The sequence below is a fragment of the Rhincodon typus genome, unplaced genomic scaffold (genome assembly GCF_021869965.1).
Source record: "Rhincodon typus isolate 14 unplaced genomic scaffold, sRhiTyp1.1 hic_rhity00000760, whole genome shotgun sequence".
NCBI classification, from domain to species: domain Eukaryota; kingdom Metazoa; phylum Chordata; class Chondrichthyes; order Orectolobiformes; family Rhincodontidae; genus Rhincodon; species Rhincodon typus.
The window spans coordinates 1-12,461 of record NW_025966398.1 but is presented as its reverse complement, the minus strand read 5'-3'; the positions used below and the strand labels follow the sequence as shown (position 1 = coordinate 12,461).

At 40.6% G+C, this 12,461-nt stretch overlaps 2 protein-coding genes across 4 annotated transcripts in view; one reads left to right on the top strand and one right to left on the bottom strand.

Annotated features, from left to right (window-relative positions):
• slc38a6 (solute carrier family 38 member 6) overlaps nucleotides 1–3,368 on the bottom strand; it is a 39,279-nt gene extending 35,911 nt beyond the window's left edge. For 2 of the 3 annotated variants that reach the window (XM_048592184.1, XM_048592183.1), the window contains exon 1: nucleotides 3,191–3,368. In XM_048592184.1, the coding sequence (XP_048448141.1) occupies nucleotides 3,191–3,253 (63 nt within the window). In that variant the 5' untranslated portion in view covers nucleotides 3,254–3,368. The remainder of the gene's footprint in view (nucleotides 1–3,190) is intronic. The other variant, XM_048592185.1, reaches the window with a different exon arrangement.
• A 39-nt stretch (nucleotides 3,369–3,407) lies between these two features.
• On the top strand, nucleotides 3,408–11,728 carry trmt5 (tRNA methyltransferase 5; the record flags this gene model as incomplete). Its single annotated transcript, XM_048592182.1, has 5 exons — nucleotides 3,408–3,432; nucleotides 4,131–4,151; nucleotides 8,695–9,338; nucleotides 10,104–10,228; nucleotides 11,074–11,728. Coding segments are annotated over exons 1-5 (1,450 nt in total), but the record flags the coding sequence as incomplete, so codon positions are not given.
• Between the last annotated feature and the right edge of the window lie 733 nt (nucleotides 11,729–12,461).

The window sequence follows — 12,461 nt, the reverse complement described above, 5'->3', positions numbered from 1 at the left end:
GCTGATACAACAAGTCTTAGGAAGACAAACAGAACGTTGTCATTTGTCACAAGGGTAATGGAATATAAAAGTACAGCACATAAGGCACTGGCAAGACCACATCTGGAGTAAAACAAAGCATGAGGTAGGCAATTTGGTCCATCAATTCTGCTCTGTCATTCAATCTCAACTCCATATTCCCACACTTTACCATTTATTTTGGAGTCTTTCATATCTAGAAAGCCCTCTCTTTCTTTAATATATTCAGTGACTCAGCCTCCACAGCCATGTGCTGTGAATGCCACACACCCTAGAGAAGAAACATTCCAAATAGCTACCCATTTCCTGAAAATATGATCCCTTGAGGGGAACAAAAGGAACAGGAGTTGACTGTTAGGCTTGCCCTACCACTCTAGATCAAAGCAGAGCAATGCCATGTTCCTGCCCACTCTCCATTTTCTTTGTTGTTAGTCTTGCTCAAAGATTGAACCTTCCTGCACTCTGGGAGAGATAATTCCAAAGACTAACCACTGAAAAGAATTCCTCCTGGTCTCAGGCTTAAATGGCTACCCTTATCCTGAGATTTTGGCCCCTGGCTCCAGAGACAAGCTACAGGATCCACCTCATGTATAGACACTCTAATGTCTTGCAAGAAAGAATTTTGAAAGTTTCAATAGGATTACCTTTCAGTCTTCAATACTTGAGAATACCATCTTAGGGATTAATCCGGTGAACACCCATTAGACTCAGTTTATAGCAAACATATCCTCTGAGATAAAGCAATCAAAAACAACACTCTAAGGGAGGTCTCATCACGACTCAAACTGCAGCAAGGCATATTTACTTTTGTACTAAAATTCTCTTGAAATGAATGCCAACATACCATTTTACATATATGCTCAAGTAATTAGAAAGTCAAATGGTAAGGCAAGTCAGTGATAATGTCACCTTGCTAAAGAAAAATCCACAGATCCAGCCTGAAGGTCTGGGGTCATGGGTTCAATCCCACTATGGCAGCTGGTGAAATTTTAATTCACCAGTCTAGAATCTAATAATTGACAATGATTGAATGGTAGTTATCAAAAACACATCTAGATCATTAATGGCCTTTCAGGACAGCAGATTCCCTTTCCTTCATGCGACTCCAGGCCTACTGCAATATCGTTTACTTATTTGCCCACTGAAATGAGTGAGGAAGCCATTCAGTTCAATGGCAATTAGGAATGGGCAAATGCCAGCAATGCCCACATTCCATGCCAGATTTCAAACGCTCGCTTTTAGTAACTCATAATTAAAAGACATCCAGATCCCTTAAACACCTACACTTCCCAACCTCTCCGCCCCTGCCTCCACATTAATGAACTTTATAGCTGTGCAGTGCAGGAGGTAAACTAAACACTTTCACCTAATTTGCTGATCAGCTACCCTCCAGCAGAGCTCACTTACCCCAAGGCCAGAAGAACCTTGTTTTACTTATTAGCGTAGTGGAAAGTTAATGTGAGCTACAGACCATACTTTTAGAAAGATTTTGATAACTCACCAAATAACTGTTAGATCATGCACCACACCCCCACCCCCTCCAAGAAAGAGGGAGCATCATTCCTGCAGTGTCAGAAATTTATACATTTCCCTCATTATTCTAAAGAAACTTTAAACACTCTAAAGGGTCAAATGACAGACTGCAGCTCCCAATTTCTATGTTACTAAAAGGCAGGCCTTTTCATCATGCACTAATAAGCGATGGGCTGTTTCACCACAAACAGCTGACAGAAACTTAATCATTTAAAAAAAAAAGGAAACAAATATTTTAAAAGAGGAACATAAAAGGATCAGCAAAATTAGGATACAGAAGACAGTGCCAAAACTGACACAAGAGGCAGAATTGTCTAGTCTTATGCCATAATTTGTCATTCTGTTAGAAATGTTTCTTTAGAATTAAGCACAGGAAGCTTTTAGAAGATCGGGTGCAGAATTAGCATTTGGACAACATGCCTGCTGCCCTTTACACAATCCCTTGATTTTGATTAAATAGGTCAGTGTTGAAATTTTCATACATGTGGGATCAAATGCAAATTGGTCAGATCGAAGCTGCCACCTGTACATAATCTACAAAGGCAAAGGAGATGGAGAGAAAGATCAGACCTATTTAAATAAAGGTACACTAAGTAGCATGATAGAGCAATGCAGGAAATCATTGCTGTAGTTACAGAAGCTTGTCAGTCTATAAAATATGAAATATAAACTCAATTGTAAAAGTCAATGCCATCACATGATCTGACATCATGTGATTAAGGAATGTTTCAGAACCAAAGCTATTTGCAATTCCAAGCACAAAACAGAAGTTGCTGGAAAAGCTCAGCAGGCCTAGCAGCATCTAAGAAGAAAAAAAAAAAATCGAGTTAACGCTTCGGGTCCGGTTCGGAGGAAGGGTCACCGAACCGAAACGTTAACTGATTGTTTTTCCCTTCATAGATGCTGCCAGGCCTGCCGAGCTTTTCCGGCAACTTGTTTTTGTGCCTGATTTACAGCATCCGCAGTTCTTTCGGTTTTATTTTATAATTCCACGCATTTGCCAAGAGTTGAGAGAAGTCTTAGATGCTGTTAGGAATCCTCATCGGCACACCTTCATACACTAAGTATAGGCTCCCAAGTTTTTATATCAGATTTACCACTTTACAAATTCATGCCGACTTGTTTTGATCATCAACTATTTATCCTAGTGCTCATACACCCTGCCCTTGTTAAAATAATTGTAACAACTTGCCTACAACCTGTCACGCTTAATGTGCAGGTTCTCCACTTCGTTCTCCCCTCCACCCACCAATTTCTCAACTAGTACAACATTCATTCTCTTTCAGTTCTCTCTTATCCCCTTCATAAGGGGATGGCCCTCCAGGCTCAACAGTGAATGTCGATAAATAAACAAGTCAGTGTAGAGCTGGATGAACACAGCAGGCCAAACAGCAGAGGAGCAGGAAAGTTGACGTTTCGGGTCGGGACCCTTCTTCTGCTGTGCTCCTCCAGGTCCACACTTATCTCTGACTCCAGCATCGGCAGTTCTTACTATCTCAAAGTGAGCTTCAAGCCACAGCTTCATCTCACGTTAATCTCAGTCGAAAAGACACTGAGGCTTGACCACCGATCCCTAGCATACACTATACTCTCCGGACACAGTACAATGACTCTATACTGCCACATTAAATAGACTCACATCTCTCGGCACCAAAGCTGACTCGTCATCCTTCCAACTCTCAGTCCATTCCTCACTCATCATCCCGGTCACCACCGCCAGCACTCTCCCCCAATTTCCCAGAACAACTCCACCCCCGCCAACACGTGACCAACAACCAGCGCCCGCACTTGTCAATGACGCAGCCGCCACTTGCGCGCTTTTTGATGACGAAAAAGCCCCGGACCCCATTCCCTCCCCCTCCCGCTGGAAGTCGTTATGAGGTGAGCGCGTGTGCAGGAGAGGTGAGCGCGTGTGCAGGAGAGGCGCGTGTGGTCGGAGGGCAGCGTCTCTTAGCAACCCACAGGCAGCCTCGACCCTCCCTGAGGCCGGGGTTTGGGGTTGGCGTTGGCGGGCTCCTCCACTCTGAGGGGTTGGGTGCTGCCTTCTGGTCTGGCGGAGAGTGGGTGAGAAGTAGCCTCCAGTCTCGAGGTGGGGTGGAGCTGAAGGGGAGGCTTCCATCGGAGGGAGATCCACTCTGAAGCGGTGAGGGAGAGGGTCCAATCCAATGTGAAGGGGAGGCTCCAGACTGAGGGGTAGGTTCTGAGGTGGAGGCTGCAGTCTGAGGGGACTGGTTGAAGATCCCTTTCGGGACCTTACAGGAGAAAGGGATGAGAATAAATCACAGGCAGTGACAGCACTACCCACACAATTATAGCCGTACAGTGTGCGCCATTGGTAGAGAAATAGACTGCTCTTTTTCATGTACTTTCATGCTACCACTTATCATCCACTCAGGGGAGGGCGATGGCCTAGTGGTATTGCTAGACTGTTAATCCAGAGACCTAATGTCCTAGGGACTGGGGTTTGAATCCTGCCACAGCAGATGGTGGAATTGGAATTCAATAAAAATCTGAAGAGTGTCAGGGTGACCATGATGCCAATTGTTGAAAAAACTCATTGGTTCACTTTTGTCATTTAGGGACGGAAAGTACCAGACCAGGTAAAGATCCTGTGACTCCAGGCCCCACAGTTCCTCTCTGGGCAATTAGGGATTGGCCAGCAATGTCCTAAACCTGTGAATGAATAATATGCTGTACATCTGTGGTAATGCAGCTTTTCTGATTGAACTGGTTAATGGATTCCAGGATATTGAGCCCCAAACTGAGACAGTAGCACAAAGCTATGCCTAATTTAGCACTGAACTGGCAAAACCACTGGAATAGGAACTTATTATCAGATCAACGCAGTCAAATACTTTTCTGAATTTAGTCATAGGCCACAAGTGTAGCGGTAACTTTGTAACTGGCTGTGCTAAATGACCTTGGGTTACTTGATGCTGTTACGAAACAGTAATAGGAAAGGGTTCAAATTTAGTTGCTAACTTTTTTATTTTCCAATGAATACTCAACTAGGTAGCTAATTGACATTAGAGTCTGTTCATAGCGCATCTTACAGGATGCTATATTTGAAAATTGTGAACAGTTAAAGTATCAGTCCCTCGTGGTAACTTAAATGGCAGGTGGAAATTAGTACAAAACTCTCAAATATGGAAAAGACTGATTTTGAAAATAATTATATCAGTAGCTCAAACAAGGTGTTATAGTTGAATCTGAGATTTATTTGTCCAAGAGGTATCAGTGTAACTGCTGAATTAAGTAAAAGCATTTCTTTGCAGTTTGAATTTTGCCTCCAACTCCTTGTTTCTTCAGAGTCTCACAGGAGATAATTGTATTAAACAGCTTTTGTTTGCTGAACTTGAAACGGTGCAGAAAAGATTTACAGGGATGTTGCCAGGGTTGGAGGGTTTCAGCTATAGGGAGAGGCTGAATAGGCTGGGGCTATTTTCCCTGGAGTGGCGGAGATTGAGGGGTGACCTTATAGAGGTTTATAAAATCATGATGGGCATGGATAGGCTGAATAGCCAAGGTCTTTTTCCCAGGATAGGCGAGTCCAAAATAGAGGGGATAGGTTTAAGGTGAGAGGGGAAACATATGGAAGGGACCTAAGGGGTAACGTTTTCACTCAGAGGGAGTGAGATGCCAGAGGATGTGATGGAAGCTGCTACAATTACAACATTTTAAAGGCATCTGGATGGGTACGTGAATAGGAAGGGTTTAGAGGGATATGGGCCAAATGCTGGCAAGTGGGACTAGATTAATTTAGGATATCTGGTCGACATGGACAAGTTTGACCGAAGGGTCTGTTTCTGTGCTGTCTATGTTTTAAATATTTAACTGAATTTTAGTATTTAAATCTCAACTAACTGCAGCTGGATTATACAGTTTACATAGTGGTCCAGAACAGAATTATTCTCTAACTTGGAACTGTAGAATCTAATTGATATTAATTCAAACCCTGGTTACCTTCATTAATTACAAAGGGAAGATGTAAAAATATGCTGGAATGCTCAACACCCAATACATCATCTGTGGAGACAGAAACAGTTAATATTTCAAGGAAAAGATCTTTTGTCCGAACAGTAAAAGTCAGAGATATAACAGCTTTCAAATAAGTATGGAAGCAGTGAAAAGGGCAGGTCTGGTTAGGGTAAATGCGAAAGAGATTAAATTACAAAATCAGGTAATAACAGGACAAGATTAGAGGCTCTGGTGAAGTGAATTGAGATGTTTGGCAAAGTGATCCTCCAATCTCAGTTTTTGACTCCCCACCATAGAGAAAACTGCATTGTTACCGACATATACAGTATAAATTGCAGCAATTAGAAATGAATCATTGTTTTGCCTGGAAGGAATGTTTGGGCCCGGAGCAGTGGGAGATAGGAGGTGAAAGAACTGATCTGGAACTGCACTTAGTGGGGGAAAGTGCTCTGGAGGTGTTGGGGGTGATGGAAGAATGGCCCCATTGTCCTGGACCGACCTGTTTCTTCAGAAGTTTGAAAGGGGACAAATGTAGCAGCATCATGCTGGAAGTGGCTGAAATGACAGAGGATAATCCATCAAGCATGGGATTGAGGACTGGAGGATGAGGACAAGGGGTATTCGATGAAGATGCTGTCTGCAAAAGAAAGAGGTGAGGACGTAAGTGTGAGAAAGGAAATCAAAACGTTTGGTAGTCCTCTTGAGACCAATTGGAGGGGGAATCTTCAGGTGGGGAAAAGAAGACAGAATGGAAGTACTGGTATGGAGGGTAAACATAGACATAGAAACTAGTGGGAGTAGGTCATTCAGCTCTTCGAAATCGTGCTCCACCATTCAGTATGAACATGGCTGATCCTCTATCTACATACCATATTCCCACTTCCTGTATCCCTCGATGCTTTAACATCAAAAAGTTCATCTGTCTCTAACTTGAATAAATTCAGTGACTTGGCCTCCACAACCTTTTGTGGTAGAGAGTTTCACAGATTGTCTGACTATCATTTGAGTGAACAAAGATTTCCTAATCTTGGCCTTAATCTTCGTCTACCTGTATCCTGAGACTGTGTCCCATGGTTTTAGCCACCCTAACCAGGGCAAACATCCTGCATCTAGTCTGTCCAGCCTTTTTAGAATTTTAGATATTGCAATCAGATCCCTTCTCATTCTTCTAAACTCTAGTGAATACAGGCCCAGTCAAGCCAATTTCTCCTCATAGGAGAGTCCTGCCATCCCCATTATCAGCCTAGTAAACCTCTGCTGCACTCCCTCTATGGTAAGTGTATCCTTTCTTAAGTAGGAAGGCCAAAAATATTAGCATTGGCAGGATTATTGGAGCAGATATGATGGAGACATAGAGACTAAAAGTATGAAATAGATTGGTATTGATCTATAAATATAATTTTCAAAATTGTTACCTTGTCCATTCTACTTTTTGTACTTCGTTTGTTATCCTTCACTGCAATTTAAATAGCCGAGATAGTTCTCAACTAATAGAACCGTATAAGATCAAAAACTGAAATTGCTGGAAAAGCTCAGCAGGTCTGGCAGTGTCTGTGAAGAAAAAGTCAGAGTTAACATTTCGGGTCGGGTGACTCTTCCTCAGAATTCAAGCTGGGAAGACATGGGTTTATATTGGAAAAAATAGGAACGGGGATGGGGAAGGGCACAAACAATAAGATAAAGGATAGAGCCTGAAGAGGGAGAAGAGCAGTTGGATAGACAAAGGAGTTGATAACGATCTGGCTAGGAGGGTGAATAGCTGGTCATCGGGACTATTAGTGACTAACAATAGGTAGTGTGTAATGGCAGACTATGTGAAAACAAGACCTGGCGTGTGGGGTTGTGGGGTAGAGGGCTGGGACATAGAAGAGTTTAGGCCATAAAATTATTGAACTCTGTGTGGAGTCCGGAGGGCCGCAGGGTCCCCAAGCGGAAAATGAGGTGGTGTTCTTCCAGCTTGCGTTGAGGTTCACTGGAACGCTGCAGCAAGCCAGAGACAGAGATGTTAGCCAGGGAATAGGGTGGTGTGTTAAAGTGGTAGGCAACAGGTAGCTCAGGGTCTTTTCTGTAAGCAGAACGTAGATGTTCTGCGAAGTGGTCACCCAATCTACGCTTTGTTTCCCCAATGTAGAGGAGGTCACATTGTGAGCAGCGAATGCAGTAGACTAGATTCTGGGAAGTGCAGGGTGTCCAGGAGGGAACGATCTCTGCGGAAGGCAGACAAGGGAGGGGAGGGGAATAAGTGTCTGATGGTGGCATCTTGCTAGAGGTGGCGGAAATGGCATCTGATGATCTTCTGGATGTGGATGCTGGTAAGGACAAGGGGAACCCTATCGCTGTTACGGGAGGGAGGGGAGGGCGGAAGTGTGGGAGATCGGTCGGACCCGGTTGAGGGCCCTGTTGACAACGGTGCTGGGAAATCCTCAGTTGAGGAAGAAGGTGGACATTTCGGAGGCTTCCTTGTCGAAGTTGGCCTCACAACCCCATAAGATATTGTGAAGTGAATACAGTACGCCAAACCTTACCTTACAGGACACTATTGGCTGAACATTAATTGGTGTACAAACAAACCATCAAGGTGGAAATAAGTGGGCTTATAGTGGATATTAGTTAACAACCTATCCCCAGAAATAGAAACAGAAAAGTTGCAATGGTGAGAGGCTGAAATGAACAATGTGCAGATGAGAGTGGGAAAGAAATGAGAAACAAAGTTGATGAGAATTTTCAGTTTGAAGCTAGGAAAGGTAGTAACACCAATATAGCCATCGATTTACTGGAAAAGGAGGCAAGGGAGGGAATCCGAATGGAACTGAAACAAGAAATGTTTTCACACATCCTATAATTAGGCAAAAATACAATGAACCACATGCGTTCCCAAAGCAACACCACTTGAAGCATCTCCAGATATCAGCAGAAACTCAAAATCCTAAATGCATTCTTACAGACTTTCCACCTCTTGTAGTAATTATTAGACCTTATCATGGAAAATTTCTTTGTTATCAGTATCTCTCAGAGTCTGGCGTAACTAAATTTTAAAAGTCAATTAAGCCTAAGTGACTTAGTGATAAGTGATTGATAGGCTTCTTATCGAAATCAATATCAAGGCATGTAACTGAATCATTACTGCATTGCTAACTGATTGGTGTTCACTCTTTTCCAATTTAGGATTCTTCTTTTCTTTACCAAGTCTTGGGCAAATACAGTATTAAGTGTGTCCACTAAAAAATTGGCAACAAGGCAACAACTTCATTTTACTTCAGCACTACCTCAATATTTTTCCAGCCATTGCATTTCCAAAGGTTTTGTTACTGAACTGGACACGATGTCAGCATATAACCCTGAAGAGGATGTCAATCTTTACACTCCTCCCACAACAGTGCGTGGAATTACTGAGCTGAACAGAGATTTATTTAGAAAGAATGTAGCTCTTCCAGCGCTGAAGGTGAAAAAGGACATAGTGAACAAAATCATGAAATCTTTGAAAAATTCAGCATTGAAAAGACCTGGGCTAAAGCGTGTGATTGAAGACTCTAAAGATGAAATGTATAGGTTTATTTTATTGGACCCGTGTAAAATATCATGCACAGAATCTTTTCAGGCTTCCGAGAAGGCTGTTCTAAAAGAATATAATGTTGACCTTCAGATTCACATGTATCATTTAGAAATGACTTATGAACATTTCAAACCTGAAGAGATTCTAAAGGCAATTTTGCCTGAAGGGCAGGATGTAACCTCTGGATTTAGTAGAGTGGGCCATATTGTTCACATGAACCTTCGCGATCATCAGCTTCCGTACAAGTATTTGATCGGTAAGGTCTGAATTTTGTGCTTCTAGATTTGGTTTAAAGTTCGTTTAAGGGCAGTATATTATATTCTTTCTTAATAAAGCTGATGATACTGGATTAATAATATCCAATTAAATAGACATGTTTTGAAAGTTAACTTGTTATGTTTAGATCAGATCACATAGTTTGGAGAAGCTGTGTTTGTTCCCTTTAGACAAGATAAGATTAAGAAGAGATTTGATAGAAGTACTTAAAGCCATAAGAAGTCTATACTAAATAGATCCTGTCCCTACTGCTAGAAGGAATGAGAATCATAAGATGCAAATTTAAAGTAAGTGGCAAAAGAACTAATTGTGACATGAAGAAAAACATTTTTATGCAGTGAGTGATCATAATTTGGAATGCTCTGCCTAAGTGTATAGTGGAGGGAGACTTAATTCTGGCATTCATAATGGAATTGGACAGCACTTGAAGGAAATGAATTATAGAGACATGGAAAGGGTAGACCTAGCTGAATTGCTCTTGCAGAGAGCCTGCACAAGTTCAGTGGGCTGAATGGATTCTTTCAGTAAAGCTAATATCAATTTATTACAAGTATTTAGGTGTAATTTGAAATCCTAACCAATAGCATTTTTTTTTAAAATTTCAAGTTTTTAAGTAATGGTCTCGCAGCTCAGGGCTCTTGTGCTTTTCCAAAGAATACACACTAATCTGAAACACAAGAATGCACCAAACCTTGTTCTGCGTTATTGTACTTTCAAAGACATAATCACTAATCTTGTTTCTTAGGCCAAGTTATAATGGATAAGAATCCTGGAGTAACTTCGGTGGTTAATAAAACCAATATTATTGACAACACTTACCGTAATTTTCAGATGGAAGTACTAGCTGGGGAAGACAATATGATAACAAAGGTAAAATTTTCAAATTTCACTACAGTTTTCTGTGTTCTCGGGTCATTTTTCCTTGAAACTGCTCTATCTCTATTACTTACATCCACTGAATAAGTTTTGAACTTTCCAAGTAACAATCCAGGAGTAAAATATACTCCCTAGGATCATAGTTTAAAAGCATCTGAGTATTTTTAATAAACACTTCAGAAGTTTTGGAAGACGAATGACTGCCAGTCCTGAGAGAAGCTTGGTTTTTGAGGAATGTAAAATGAAATGCCTTTGTGCACATAACATAGATTGACAAAGTATCACCAGTCCAAATAGAAACACAACAGTTATGGTGATAAACATCTTACTTCTGCCATTGGATATCAAACGCAAATGAAATCCGGAGTTAGCGTTATTGAAGAGAAGGAAGGCAAAAAGCATGCTTCTTGGGATTTAAAGCAATTATTTAAGAAATAAAATAATTAATTGGTGGAAGGGTGTTAATGAGAGAAGGTACATATAATATTCTTGTTGTATAATAATATTATCAAAGCTTAAAATTATAGAATTGCTGTGGCAAGTTGCATATGTGCTCATCTACATTGCTGAGCTTGTAGAGAGTACTCTCTGTAATGGCATTGCTGAACCTGTGGGAATACTCTGTACCATGGTAATTTTAAAAATAGATGTTCTGTTTTATTTTTAGAAAAATAATGTCAATTAATGTACAAAATATGCTGATCAATAGAACCCTATTGAGAATGGTAAAACAGGATATCTTTGCAGTTCAATTTCAATTGTATAAGTTTAACAATGTCCATGATTTATCTATTAAATATCCTTAAATAACTAATTTTAATTAATTTGTGTTTTGATAGGTCAAAGAGAACAACATAACATATGAATTTGATTTTTCCAAAGTCTATTGGAATCCTCGGCTCAGTACAGAACATAGTCGAATAGTTGGCCTCCTGAACTCTGGAGATCTAGTGTATGATGTGTTTGCTGGTGTAGGACCTTTTGCTATTCCAGCAGCAAAGAAAAACTGCAGAGTCATGGCAAATGATTTGAACCCAGAGTCATACAAGTGGCTAGTCCACAACTGCAAGTTGAACAAAGTTGATAATAAAGTACAGTCATTCAACATGGATGGCAGGAACTTTTTATTGGGTCCAGTTAAAGAGGATTTTATAAAACAAGTCGAAATACTTTCATCAAAAGAGAACAAAACCTCTATTCATATAATTATGAATCTGCCTGGTTTGGCTATTGAATTCTTGGATGTCTTCAGACAACTCTTTGAGAAGCAAAACTTAGTTAACGCTTTACCCACAGTCCACTGCTATAGTTTTTCCAAGTCTAATGAACCTGCCAAAGATATTCAGAGAAGAGCGGAGGATTTCCTAAGAACATCCCTAGAGGGACGGTGCTCTATCCATTTGGTTCGGAATGTGGCTCCAAACAAGGAAATGTTGTGTATAAGTTTTAAAGTTCCTGCTGAGGTGCTGTGCAAAAATTACTTTGCAGAAAGAGGTCAGTATTTCAGTTGTAATACTTGCTCTAACAATGACACATCATCATCTTTACTGCTTCTAGTATGTTTATCTTTATTCCTGAAAAAAAGGCCGTAGTTGAAACATGTTGAACTCAGCCATTTATACCAGATAGAGTAAAGCACTCAATGAAACAGTGTACTGAAAGAAGGTATTGTTATAAGCTCAGAATTTAAAGATATATGCACGTAGAGCAGTACCAGCTATATCTTTGTGACCCTAGCACCTTATGTTTTTGGATGTTCTGTAACTGCCCAAAATTGATAGCCTATGTAAAATAAGAGGCTTAAAACAAGAATCTCTGATTGGGTCTCTTCACTTAACTTACATTATTGCTAACTACTACTCGACCAGCTAAGTCTGAACCTGGTCAATGTTCTTGTAGCGTTCTGATTGAAGATTTGAGTGATGAACTGTGAGTTGTCTCCTCTTATTTCCCTCTGTTTGCAAGCAGAAAGGAACAGAGAAATATTTAGCACTTCCAAGAATTTCAATTTTGTCTCATCATTACTTGCATTGATTAATTTTCTAAAATGTTCAGCAGTTCTAACCTGTCTTGACATTCAAACATACCAATAAATGTTCACTAATAATGAGTCAAGATTTTGTTCACCACGTATTGATAAATTATCTCAAAAAATCTTAAATGTACTGATGTCAAAGGTAAATGAAATTGAACCATATCCAATTTTGAACAATTGAAATCTTGCTTT